Source organism: Chlamydotis macqueenii, chromosome 12 (genome assembly GCF_036417535.1).
Source record: "Chlamydotis macqueenii isolate bChlMac1 chromosome 12, bChlMac1.mat, whole genome shotgun sequence".
NCBI lineage: Eukaryota > Metazoa > Chordata > Aves > Otidiformes > Otididae > Chlamydotis > Chlamydotis macqueenii.
In genome coordinates, this window is record NC_141567.1 from 20,746,040 (window position 1) to 20,758,761 (window position 12,722).

A 12,722-nucleotide genomic window follows, 5' to 3' on the forward strand; every position below is an offset into this window, starting at 1 on the left:
CCACCCTCTTCCAGTCTAAAACCATTACCCCTCATCCTACCACAACAGGCCCTGCTGAAGACTGTCTCCCCATCTTTCCTGTAGCCCCACTTTAGGCACTGGAAGGCCGCTATAAGGTCTCCCCAGAGCCTCCTCTTCTCCAGGCTGAATAGTCCCAACTCTCAGCCTGTCCTCACAGGAGAGGTGCTCCAGCCCTCTGATCATCTTCGTGGCCTCCTCTGGACCCTCTCCAACAGGCCTACATCCTTCTGATGTTGGGGGCTCCAGAGCTGGACACAGTGCTGCAGGTGGGGTCTCACCAGGGCAGAGGGGCAGAATCCCCTCCCCTCGACCTGCTGGCCACACTGCTTTTGATGCATCCTTTTTTTGGAATGCTTAGATCTCTAAACTTATTTAGACTCCTCTTTTCATAACACCAGTTCTGTTCTCTAACTTGACTTAGAATCATAGAATTGTTTAGGTTGGAAAAGACCTTTAAGATCATCAAGTCTAACCATTAAGCTAGCAGTGTCAAGTCCACCACTAAACCACATCCTTAAGCTCCCCATCCAGAGACACATCTTAAGTACGCCCAGGGATGGTGACACCACCACCTACCTGGACAGCCTGTTCCAATGCTTGACAACCCTTTTGGTGAAGAAATTTTTCCTAATATCGGCTCTAAGCCTTCCCTGGTGCAACTTGAGGCTGTTTCCTCTCATCCTATCACTTGTTACCTGGGAGAAGAGACCAACTCCCATCTCACTACACCCTCCTTTCAGGCAATTGTGGAGAGCAATGAGGTCTCCCCTCAGCCTCCTCTTCTCCAGACTAAACCCCAGCTCCCTCAGACGCTCCTCACACTTGTGCTCCAGACCCCTCACCAGCTTTGTTGCCCTTCTCTGGACTCGCTTCAGCACCTCAATGTCCTCCTTGTACTGAGGGGCCCAAACTGCACACAGTACTCGAGGTGCGGCCTCACCAGTGCCCAGTACAGGGGCGATTACTGCCCTGCTCCTGCTGGCCACACTGTTCCTGATGCCAGCCAGGACGCTGTTGGCCTTCTTGGCCACCTGGGCACACCGCTGGCTCATGTTCAGCTGGCTGTTGACCAACACCCCCAGGTCCTTTTCCACTGGCCAGCTTTCCAGCCACTCTTCCCCAAGCCTGCAGTGTTGCATGAGGTTGTTGTGACCCAAGTACAGGACTCAGCACTTGGCCTTGTTGAACCTCATACAACTGGCCTGGGCCCATCGACCCAGCCTGTCCAGGTCCCTCTACAGAGCCTTCCCACCCTCAGGCAGATCAACACTCCCACCCAACTTGGTGTCATCTGCAAACTTACTGAGGGTGCACTCGATCCCCTTGTCCAGATCATCGGTAAAAGCTCACTTACTTGGAACTACTCATTTCTACAAATACTTCACTTCTGACATGTGCTGGCACCACTTCTAAATTAGCTCATAAGTCATGAAATCTTTGTGAGAGACCAGAGTGTGAAGTCTGGCTTTTTTTTCAGTGATCAAAATCAGAAATCCTTCAACGAGTCAGGAGCTGCCTCACTCAGATTCTATCCCTGTAAGTGTGTCCTGCTGGGTCAAGACACACTCCTAACAACAGCATGGCACCAATGTTACGATAACTAATCCCGCAGCTGAGGGAGGGTACATTAAGCCGTTCCCACTGCACATCACCAACGTCTAGGAGAGTCATTTCAGTTGAGTAGTTCAATAGCAATAGTACCGCCCTAACAGACTTGTTACTAGGTGTCGTAGTTCAGGCCCGATCGGGACCTACCACCTTAGGCCCCCCCTCACTAAACCAAACCACAACATTAGGTTACCAGCTCTTGATTCAAAAAGATGCACCTTGATGTGTTTCTGTAAACTTAACAGTGTTTAACTATCAGTAAGACACATGGCACAATTATAAACTGCCTTCAGAAACCAACAGAAGATCATACAAGTTGAAATAAGAACCTGACGTTTTGTCCTTAAGTGACAAACATAACAATACCCATCTGCTTTATCTTTGTTCTAGAGAGAGACAACAAACCTGGATGAAAAATCAATTATATCTAGTCAACCTACCACAAAACATCTCTTTTCCAATAAGGTTTTTTTTCCTCTTGGAGCCTACCACAAGAAACCTTTTTCAACTGGAGCTTATCACAAACCATCTCTTTTCCCAGCAGCTTAGTAGCCTTCAGGAGGAGTTTCAAAACACATAAGCCAGTGCATTGGAACACATTATTAAATAATATTTGCACAGTGATGTTAGTAGAGAGACTGGCAGGTGCAGATCATTCATAAGCTTCATCATTTAAATGTTTAAACATAGCAGTAAAGCCTTACCATGCCTTTGAGCTGCACTTAGTGCTTGCTTACCAACTCTTTACCAAAAGGGTTAACAATTCTGAAAAACCTAACCTTTCATTCCTCTCTCAGACAAATTATTCCTCTGAATAAATGAAGAAAGGGACTAACCTGCTGTTTTCCAGCAGAATGTTCCTCAGCAGGAAAGCGCTTCATGGGCACTGAGCACCACACAACATCCAGGATCACAGGTGGCACCTTTGAGGAGGACCCTGGGGCTGAGGCGAGCTTTCAGCTGGAAAGCTCAACAGCTTACACTGGAGCAAACAACCAGTAGTGGTAAGAAACAGCAGAACTCAGCCATTACCAGCCCCCAACTGCAGCTAAGAGGAGCTCTACAGTGTGGGGAGGGGCGGTTATAAAGGGGTTGGTGTGCTGGGAGGAGCCCTGTGAGATTGGTGGGAGGGGAGAGGCCCAGGTGGCCCCAGGAACGTGATGAGCCATCAGGACAGAGCTGGCCAGGGCGTGGGTAGAGCTGCAGGGTTAGTTAAGTAGCTGAACCTCTGTGTTAGTGTGCAGTCACACAGAAACTCCAGATTTCCAGTTTAGCTTTAGGTCCTATTCTGAACTGCAAGTCATAGTAGAAAGTATTTATAAACCTTATAAGTATTTCCTTCAAATGTGCTTGTTCTAGCTATCGTAACACTTTTAAAACAACAATATAAACTGGAAACTCTGTAAGGAACATGAAGAAAGCAAGTATTGAGTGTGATAACTTACCTGACATTGGTCAGATCGTCTGGGAGCATGAACCAACTTCCAGCCTGCACTGAGTATCAGAATTTATGTTTTCTAAAAATGGTTCCATAAAGACTCTTCAGAGCAGTCCCTTCATCTTTGGTCTAGCAGCATCTCCTTCCAGCTGTACAAGACCATGTGGTTTGTAACGGTGTATGGGCGGTACGGCCATGCCCACTCTGCAGTTCTCTCCTTGACACTGCAAGTCTTACGGAAAGAAAGGGACGCGCTTCTTCTTGTACTTCTTTCTGCCCTTTCCTTCTGGGATACCACATTAGCAAACATTTCTTTAGCGTGAAGACCTCAACCCTTATTTTGTACAGCGTCATTGGAACAGCCCACATATTTGCAGGCAGATGTTGGGCACAGAAGGTCTCAGACAGGCACAGCCTCCCTTACTGACTCCTCGGTATTTTGTGCTGCTGCTGAAGGGACGCAGGATGTGCTACACTCCAAAGCTGAGAAAAGTCTCAAGAATGTGATATTGCACACAGCCTTGTTTGAAGGAAGTGCTCACAGCGACACCCTCCCCATCACAGCACTGCTACAGAACAAAGTGGTAATAGATCAGCCAGAGGTGAAACATATTGTGTGCACAGATGTTCTTAAAAGAAACGGCAGAATTCTCTGTACCGGAGATTCTGCCTCGTTAGACGGGGGCTCCTGAACACATAGGTGAAACAAACACTGGAGGCGGGGTGGGGGGGAAATATTGGCCTTCATGTATAGACACCAAATAGTGAGTAAAAAACATTTATTATGTTGCTTGTAGAGGTGATGTGATTGATCCCAACTCGTCATGTGTTCTGCACAGACTTCTCTTGGGAAGCCAGTTCATACACAGTAACATACATACTACATATGTGACTGGGAAACAATAAACATTTATATTCCTAAAATCCTGAAAATAGGAAGTCTAGTAAATTACAGCTGTATGTAAATTAAAACCAAAATGTCGCTTAAGTGTTTTGTTTTAATAAGACTACATGGAATTAGATATGCAGCTATGACGAAAGAGCATGATTGGTGTCATGATCCCCAGGGCTGCGTAACCCCCCAACATGTAAGCTTTGTGGCAGAGACACGTTTCAGTAGTATCTACAGCACCCAGGGCATGCTTACTAAACCAGTCAGCCAACTATTTCTTTATGTGCAGGTGCATTTTCAGTTCAGTCAGGTGTGTGGTGATGGGAACCGACAGAGTTTTAGCAGCGTTAACATGCATTTGTTCTCACTGTTTACAGTTTAATGTATCTCTGTTGTGGCCGTGCTGTTTTCCCTGCTTAAAGCATAATTGATCCACTATTTTAGGGAATAATATATGATTATTATGCTTGTTTTATTAAAGGCCTCTAGGTGTTTGTTTACCTCATTACTATATTTCACTGCGTATCAACACGTAGCGCTCCATACCAGTTTAGCCGTGCCATATGATTAGCTATGTCCTGTCCCAAACGCAATAATACCATTTATTAGCGGGGACATGGAAAGCTGCCGTGCAGCCACGTGGAGAGGGCACTGGTCAGTGGGTCCCCACGCCCGGCTGCTCGGTGCGTATCTCAGTCTTTCCTCAAATCCTGCTTACCACTTGGGTGGATTTTTGCTCTGTGTATGTTGCCTTACCTGGGAATTGGCATTATGGAGCTAGTAGCCTGATGTGCCTGGGTCATTAGCGCATTCCGCTCGGTTGACTAAATAATACTTAGAGGGAATAATTTGTCTAGAGATTAACGTGCAGACTTTCTTTAATTACAGCTACATATTGCATTTGAAAGTCAGAAGACAAGGAGTTATGGTCACATATACCATTCAGGCTGACCCTTTGATCTGACTCAGTGAAAAAAAGCAAGTGAAATATCCTAAACCATAAAAACTTATTCCAGAAATCACCTTGGTTTTCCACGTTTCTAACAGTGAAACTCTTGAGTCATGAAAACTTCACTTTCTTGCTACGTACGGCACACAGGCACTCCGTGTGCAAGGTGCTGGTGTTCTGTAACTTGTGTCAGGTCTGGAAGAAATTCTGCCTCTGAAAATATTGCAACTTAGAAGAAAAGGAGTCTTCTGTAGTTTAAAAACCTTAGTATTTTCCTTATGTAGGGTTTTAAAATTTCCCTTTTATCTTTCTTTGGAAGACTGAAGCTGTGCTGCCAGCATCCTGTGGATTTGCTTGGCCCAAAAGGAAGGAGATGCCATGAGGTATCACCCATGAACACAGAATCCTATTTTCAGTGCTAGAATTCTGCTTTTTTTTGGCTCAGAAGTGGCCGTTAGGGCTATATTGATTTTGTCTGGTCCTGAGAATAAGCACATTTAAAAATTCTGACTTTGGTTTCTGAACAATTTGAACATGTCAGTATTTGGCTTAATTTCATGTGAAAAAATTGCATTGAAAGAAAATAATGTAGTTTAAATCAGTAGTGTAACTGTTACTTAATGATAATTGAAATTTCTTACTATTATACATCAACGTAGATCTTTTATTATAATTAAACACATCAACATTTTTGTATGAGTCTCATATTTGCTGAATTACAATAGGAAATTCCAACTATTATATGATGTTACGGTATTTTAGTGTCAGTAATGAGTATGGATTGCACATAACTAACTACATATAAATACATATGAATAACTACACAGAACAGCTCCATGACCAATGACTATCATAAGGCAATGAAGAACATGCTAAATACAGTTTCATATATTAATATTTTATGAATTTTTATTAAAATTTTCTGAATGTGATTTGGTGAACATTTTCTATCTTTGCACCATTGACTTCCACTGAAATCTCGACTTTGTTTTGAAGCTTTTCAGAAGGCAAAAGCATTTGAGATGGTTTCTCCTTTTTCTAACAGATGTGCAATGGTTTGGAGCAGCCAAGGAAGCAGCAGCGTTCGGACCTCAATGGCCCAGCTGACAATAACAATACGCCCGAGGTGGGTACCCGAGGCTGTCCTGCAGTCGGGCGTCCGTGAGGGAAAGCAGGCATCAGATTGTCGGCTTTCTCCCTCTCACACACACATACTTAGGCTCTGTTTCTTTTCCTGAACTGACAATAAATACTATGCCCGCGTATTCTGAAAAGTCTTTGAACTATACTCATTAATTTGTTGCTGCCACGTTCATTTCATGTAACTGTCCATGGCATGTACTCAAGCCTAAAATTTTCTGATGACTGACAGAATAGGGAGGACACTTAACAAATTATTGGAATATTTGAATTATTGAATTATGAATCCAGTAATCCAAACCAAATTACTGGTTTGGGTTACTGGAGAGCAAAAGTAGCATCAAAAAGAAAGTTATTTCTGCTGCTCCCCTACCCGCCTCAGTCTTTGAAACCAAAGGACTGCTTAATTCCCACAGGGATAATTCTCTTGAAATAACCCCTAACATCAAGCACATCATTCAGTGGTGAGGGCTCAGATGATTCATATCTTTTTTGAGTGGCCTCTGTGGTAAGCTGTGTCCTGGCTGGGTCAGCTGTGAAAAAGACGCGGGGATGGGCAGACCTGCTCTTGTCCCTGAACACTGGAGCAAAGCAGACGTCTAAGAGTGCGGAATGAGGTTATGCTTGAGGCCAGACACAATGAAATGACATTCACACTTCAAAGAGAAGTCTGTTATCTCAGAAACATATAACGTATTTAGCCTGTAGCCTGCTGCATTACTGAAGAGGCGCATTTCTAAGGTCTTTTCCCATAATGCAGAAATCAGCCTCTTTCCTGGAAACAGGAATGCCTGAGGAGGCTGGGAAAGGACAAGCGAATGGAAGGACTCTATCTGTTTGTTGAGAATAGAGACAGTAGCACAAAAAGAGCACTGCTGTGGCCCCTGCTGAGATTAAGCGTAGTGCCATGTGCTGTGCAATCAGGGACAGCTCTTTTTGTCCTCTCACCCAGAGTATTGCTTTGTAAAATATTGTTCAGTGTTCTTCACTGGAAATTTGGGATATCACTAATAGGCAATGTGATCTAGTGGACAAACTCTTGGACTGGGAATTGCTGGTTTGTATTGCTTATTTGTCAGCTGACTTCCTCTGTCATTTTCATGTTCTCCCCCCCACCCTCCCTTACTTTTTCGTGTGATGGGATCTGCTTAAAAAGCTTTGAGATTCCAGGTGAACAGCACTACGTAACAGTTAGGTTGGGTTAATTACTTTGATGTAATGTGTGCCACTGTGCTAAATAGTGGCTATGCAGAAGTTAGACAGAGAAATTTGATTTTTTTAAACAATGGTCAGCTGTTTAAATATAATATGAATTCAGTTCAGTTTGTGAAAATGATTTTGTTACAGCTATACCATTTTTGTTTCTCAACAGACAAAGAAAGTGTCTTCATTTCCAAGTTTTGTTGATGGTAAGTTTTACATCATCCATAGTTAAAGTAGGATAAAACAGAAGCAAATGCTTTAATATATTTTAAAGATCACAGTTCTGAAAAGCAGTCAAACCCAAGAGAATACAGCTGGAAAGTTTAAATATTGAAGTATTTAATATTTGCATCCTCCACTGTGGCAATGGGCACCTGGTCGTAATAAAAAGGAGGAGCAGATTGAGCTCTCAGAAGGATTAAGGTGAAGATGGAGAGAGAGACAAATCTGGAAGGGAGTAAAAAAGGTGGTAACAGTGGGCCCCAGTGGAGTGGAGATTTCTGAAGGTATAAGAGCCCCCTGTTCTTCACGGCCTTGTGCAGAGGAAGGAGTCATTTAACTGTTCAGAGCAGCCCCTGCACCACCTTGATGTGATGCCCATTGTTGCACTCTGGGAGTCTCAGCTGTCAGCACAAACAGAAAGGTTCTTCCAGTCTGACATAAAATTGGCAATTCAATCCTCCGTTTCAGGGAGCCATGCTTTCATGTGTTTCTTCACTTGCCTGTGCACTGCTATTACGCATTTTCTGTCTGGAGAAAAATAAGTCCATTTATTAAGACAAGGAGGTGGACAGAGATAAAATGGGATTATACTGAAAAACATTATCATTACCTGATTCACAGACAGCTGAAGAACTTTGTGTGGGGAAAGTGCATACTGCACTTCCCGCAAAGGACATGTCTACGCTGTAAAGTGGGAAAAGACAGTAGGAAAATTCTACAGATCTGACCCCTTAGATCTGCCATGAACACACTTTTCCCCACAATGGAAACCATAAATGAATGTTAAAAACTTTATTTCTAATGCCATTCTCAACTCAGGGAAAGCTTACTGCAGTTTAGAATAATATTAGAATGTCCAGCACATTTTATTTCTATTCCCTGATCTCATCAGCTTGACTGGCAACTTCTGTTTTGAGTCATTTCCTTGAAGAGCTAGAGCAAAGGGAGAGTTCAAAGATTGCCCCTTTTACACAGATTGACATCTGAAGGAAATGACAGGTGACACTGGGCACGTCCTGGCTAACAGGTCCTAAACAGAGGTAAATTAAATGCGTTCCCCAAAGGCAGTGGAGACAAGAAAGCAAGCTGATACCTTTTAATAAGCATCTACTGATTGTCTAGTGGACAACTCTAAGGAGAGGCCAGCACGAGCGGAGCTTTAAAACTGACTAGAAAATTCATCCCTCACAGCACTTGCAGATACAACTGCACATTTTTATTTTATTTGGATAAAAAGGTTATGTCTTTTGCTTTCCTTACCAATCCTACTCTGTTGGAAAGGGGACTGTATACTTTTTTTTTTTTAGTTCAATCATTTTGCTTTCTCTTTTTTCTTTAGTTGCAGAGTATGTGAGGATAAACCATCTATTAGGCTTTTTCTGTGGCAGGTATTTCATGGCATTGTCTAATACAAATAAATATGTACCTCACTAGGAGCTACAAAATACATTCCTAACCGGTTATTAAATTCAGTTGTGCTGAATTATTGAGTATTCTCTTTCTTATTTTATGAATACAAAGGATAAGTTAATTTAAAAATGTTTAGACCTAGCCTACTTAGTCTAGAAATACGTTTATACTTGCGTTAATAGATCAGCAGAAAACCAAGTAATCTCTATTGCATTAATGAGATAGTGCAGAAACTTAGTGTTAGATTTTTCAGAAATAGTTACCTAATGTTTAAGCATCAATACTCGACATAAAATTCCAGTCTTTGTTCACATAGAACTAATCTTCAAGTTTCACATCTGTTTCTTTCTTCCCTTCCTCATCAGTAAGCCTTACACACGCGTACCATCAAGGGCATGCTTAAGTGCTCTGATGAGCTGGGACCTCAGCCAAGTCTGCGTTTTTGTATTATTTAAAGCAGTCAGAGATAAGGGAAGAAAACACTCAGGTAACCCAATTTGACCCTGGCAATTTTTCATACCGTTCCGTCCTTCCAACAGCTGTCTTACTTTACCTGACAGTTGCTTATGTTGCCGTCACGATGGGAAGTGTATGTTAGAAATGTTTTCTGCCCAACATGCCCTTTTTCTTGTCCTTTTTTTTCCTTTATCAGCTATTGCTGTAAGCATTTTATACATGTTGTTGTTTTATAGATGATGTTGCAGAATTGGTTGCTACTATAATGATTCTGAAAAAAAAACCCACTTTCTAATGATGATGAAACTATATCCAACCAAAAAAAAAACCCGGTCTTTAAAGAATCCCAATAATAAATAGGAAAATAAAATTGCTTAAAGCCCTAGGTTATTTCTGTGTTCAAGAAGTTTTTCAGACAAATTCGTTATATTAGAATTGCTTGATGTAATAATGGCTGTATTAGAATTTGTACCAAGAATTGCAATTTTACTTGTCTTCAGACACACAAAATATTTCAAGAAAATTAATCTAAACTAACTACTAAAGGAGGTTAGTTAAACTGATTTAAATGTTATGTGAGTAAGCATATTTCAGAGTTAAAGCAACCTTGATTCAGTTTAGCCTGATTTACTCACCCTGAAGTGAATGAAGGAAAACAAAATTAAAGGCACTTTAATTTTGAATGAGTGTGTTGATGCAGGTATCTGATGAAATTTTGCTAACTTAAGATTAAATTCACATCTTTAATTAATTTCCCTCTTTGCTACCCTTGAAACAAGATGTCAATATGATGCAACGTTAGTATTTTGTTGCATGCTGAAGGAAATACAGATGTGTTTATATACTTTCAATTACTGAATTACAGAGACTGTGAGGTTTTTTGCTGGGGGGGTTGAGATTTCCAGCACTTGAGTGTGAGATCTGCACAGAAGTATAGGGGTCAGCAACATTGCTTCTGTTGGAAGACTTTTTCTAAATCAGAACAGGAAAACAAGGGATAGGAATGCTCACTAAAATAGAAAGGTGCAAACCACTATTTCAGTAAATTTCATCAGTGTAGCATGCTGTAAGTTTTTCTAATCTTCCACATTCAATTGATTATAAATAAATTGAACTAATCCACTGTAAAAGAAAACTTTTTTTTTTTAAATTAGCATCTCCCTTCAGTGTCATTTTTCTTCTGACACATGAGATTGATGTACTTAAAAAAAAAAGTGTTAGCAGCTCGGCAAGTTGATACAGCTCAAGGCAAATTTCTTTTATAAAGCTGTTGAGAAACAGAACATATTCACTGTCAAGAGATTTCAGCCAGGCTCTGGAATGACTGTTCTTTGCTGTTGCTCTAATCAAGCTACATGCAAAGCTTAACAGCTGAATAAAGCGGGTGATGAGCATAGTCCCAGTATAGTAGAAATATTGTCCTTTATTCTCCTCTCCCTGCCTCCTCTTTTTCATCTTTGGAAATAAACAACTTCTGCAAAATATAAGTTGATGTTAGAATCTCACTGAAGTCACCATGTAATTAATACTAAGCATATGCAAAGGCGTTTTGTTGAATGAAAGCTAACATTTAAAAAATACCAAGATGTTTTAAAATTCCACTAATTTCCTCTTTTTTAACATGAAATTTTTCATACTCTTTCTGTTAGCTGGTTTTCCATAACTGCCTTCTGTGACTTCCCTGCTTTCAGAGTGTCGTGGTTTTGTTAGTTAGGGGGGCCTAAGGTGTTGGCTTCTGTAGGAAACTGCTAGAAGTCGCTCCCCTTTGTTCAGTGGACTCGGCTGGGCCTAGGGCAGACCCACTGCTGGCCAAGGCCGAGCCAATTGGTAGCAGAATGTTCCGTGATAACGCCTCTGCGATAACATATTTAAGAAGGGGAAAACAGAAAAAAAAAAGAAGAGAAGATGTGAAGAAGCAGAACCGGGGGGGCAAAGAGGAGGAGGCGCCAGCCTTGTGGGCCTTGCAGGCCTCACCCTCTGGCTGGTCAACTGGGCCCAACTCGGCCTGGCCCGGTTGCAAGAAGCGGAGAGGAGATGAGCTATGAATGAGATGTAATAAGATCCTGAGAGGCGTCTGCCAGCCTGTTGTGAAGAATTTTTCTTCTGAGAGGAACAGCTGCAGATGCCAAGGTCAGTGCAGAAGGAGGGGGAGCAGTAATGCAGCTCCTGGCCAGCACGGAGGGGCAGAGATCCACCTGCAGCCCATGGAGGTCCATGGAGGAGCAGAGATTCACCTGCAGCCCATGGAGGACCCCACGTCGGGGCAGGCAGGTGCCTGAAGGAGGCTGTGGCCCGTGGAGGGCCCGCTGGGACAGCCGTTCTGGAGGGACTGCACCCCATGGAAGAGATGACCCACGCCGGAGCAGTTTCACGAAGGACTGTGGCCCGTGGGAGGGACCCCACGCTGGAGCAGGGGAGGAATGCGAGGAGTTCTTTCCCCTGTGATGAAGCAGCAGCATAAAACAACACGTGATGAACTGACTGCGACCCCCATTCCCTCTTCCCCTCTGTGCCGCTCAGGGAGGGAAGGAGGTAGAGATAATGTTAAGCCTGGGAAGAGGGAGGGGTGAGGGGAAGTTATCTTGCTCTCTTTCTCATTATCCTGCTTTGGTTTTAGTAATAAATGAATAGTTTTCCCCAAGTCAAGTCTGTTTTGCCCGTGATGGTAACTTTAAGGCTCTCTCCCCATCCTTATCTCAAACCTCGAGCTGTTTTTCCTTATATCAGCTCCCCCGTTCTCTCGGAGGGTGGGGGGAGTGAGAGATTGCATAGTCTGGTCCTGATCGGGGCTAAACTGCGACAGAGAGGAACAGGCTGTATGACCTGCTGTGCAGATGCCATTGGTTAGACCGTGAACATTGTATGGAACTCCTGTACTGAAGCATGTTTCTCCAGCTCTTAGTTTTTACAATCTGTACTAGCCTGGGAACTCTATTTTTCTATCAGTCTCTGAATTCAGGCCTTACACGACTAAACAGAATCAACATGCCGACTTTTCTTGTTTCCTAAACTTTCTGAACTGTTAAGTTTCATGGTGGACTTTTGCTGAAGCAGAATACACCTTTGTGCCCATTGTTCATCAGTCTTTTTTGCCAGAGATGATTTTTGGGGACCGTATACTTCTACCAAAAAAATGTGGAAAGAACAAATCTGTATTCAAACAGAAGTTTATCTCATGCACAGTAACCATCATACATATAAATAGTAAGAAAGTTATGATAAAGGAACCTATCAGCATTTCTGAAACTTGCAAATAATTCCAGTATGTTTATCAGTGCAGCACAGGAAAAAATTTCCAATGATTTTCCTCTTAGAATTCCACAGGCAATCCATTATGTAATGTTTTAAATACTGTATGTTCAGTTAATGTGGTTTTTTTTGGG

General features: G+C 42.5%; 1 protein-coding gene across 4 annotated transcripts in view; it reads left to right on the forward strand.

The window, feature by feature from the left end:
• Positions 1-12,722, forward strand: part of APBA2 (amyloid beta precursor protein binding family A member 2) — a 96,867-nt gene that overhangs the window by 59,897 nt on the left and 24,248 nt on the right. For all 4 annotated transcript variants that reach the window (XM_086757571.1, XM_086757572.1, XM_086757570.1 and 1 more), the window contains 2 exons: positions 5,954-6,034; positions 7,421-7,457. In XM_086757571.1, coding sequence (XP_086613697.1) covers positions 5,954-6,034; positions 7,421-7,457 — 118 coding nt within the window. The remainder of the gene's footprint in view (positions 1-5,953; positions 6,035-7,420; positions 7,458-12,722) is intronic.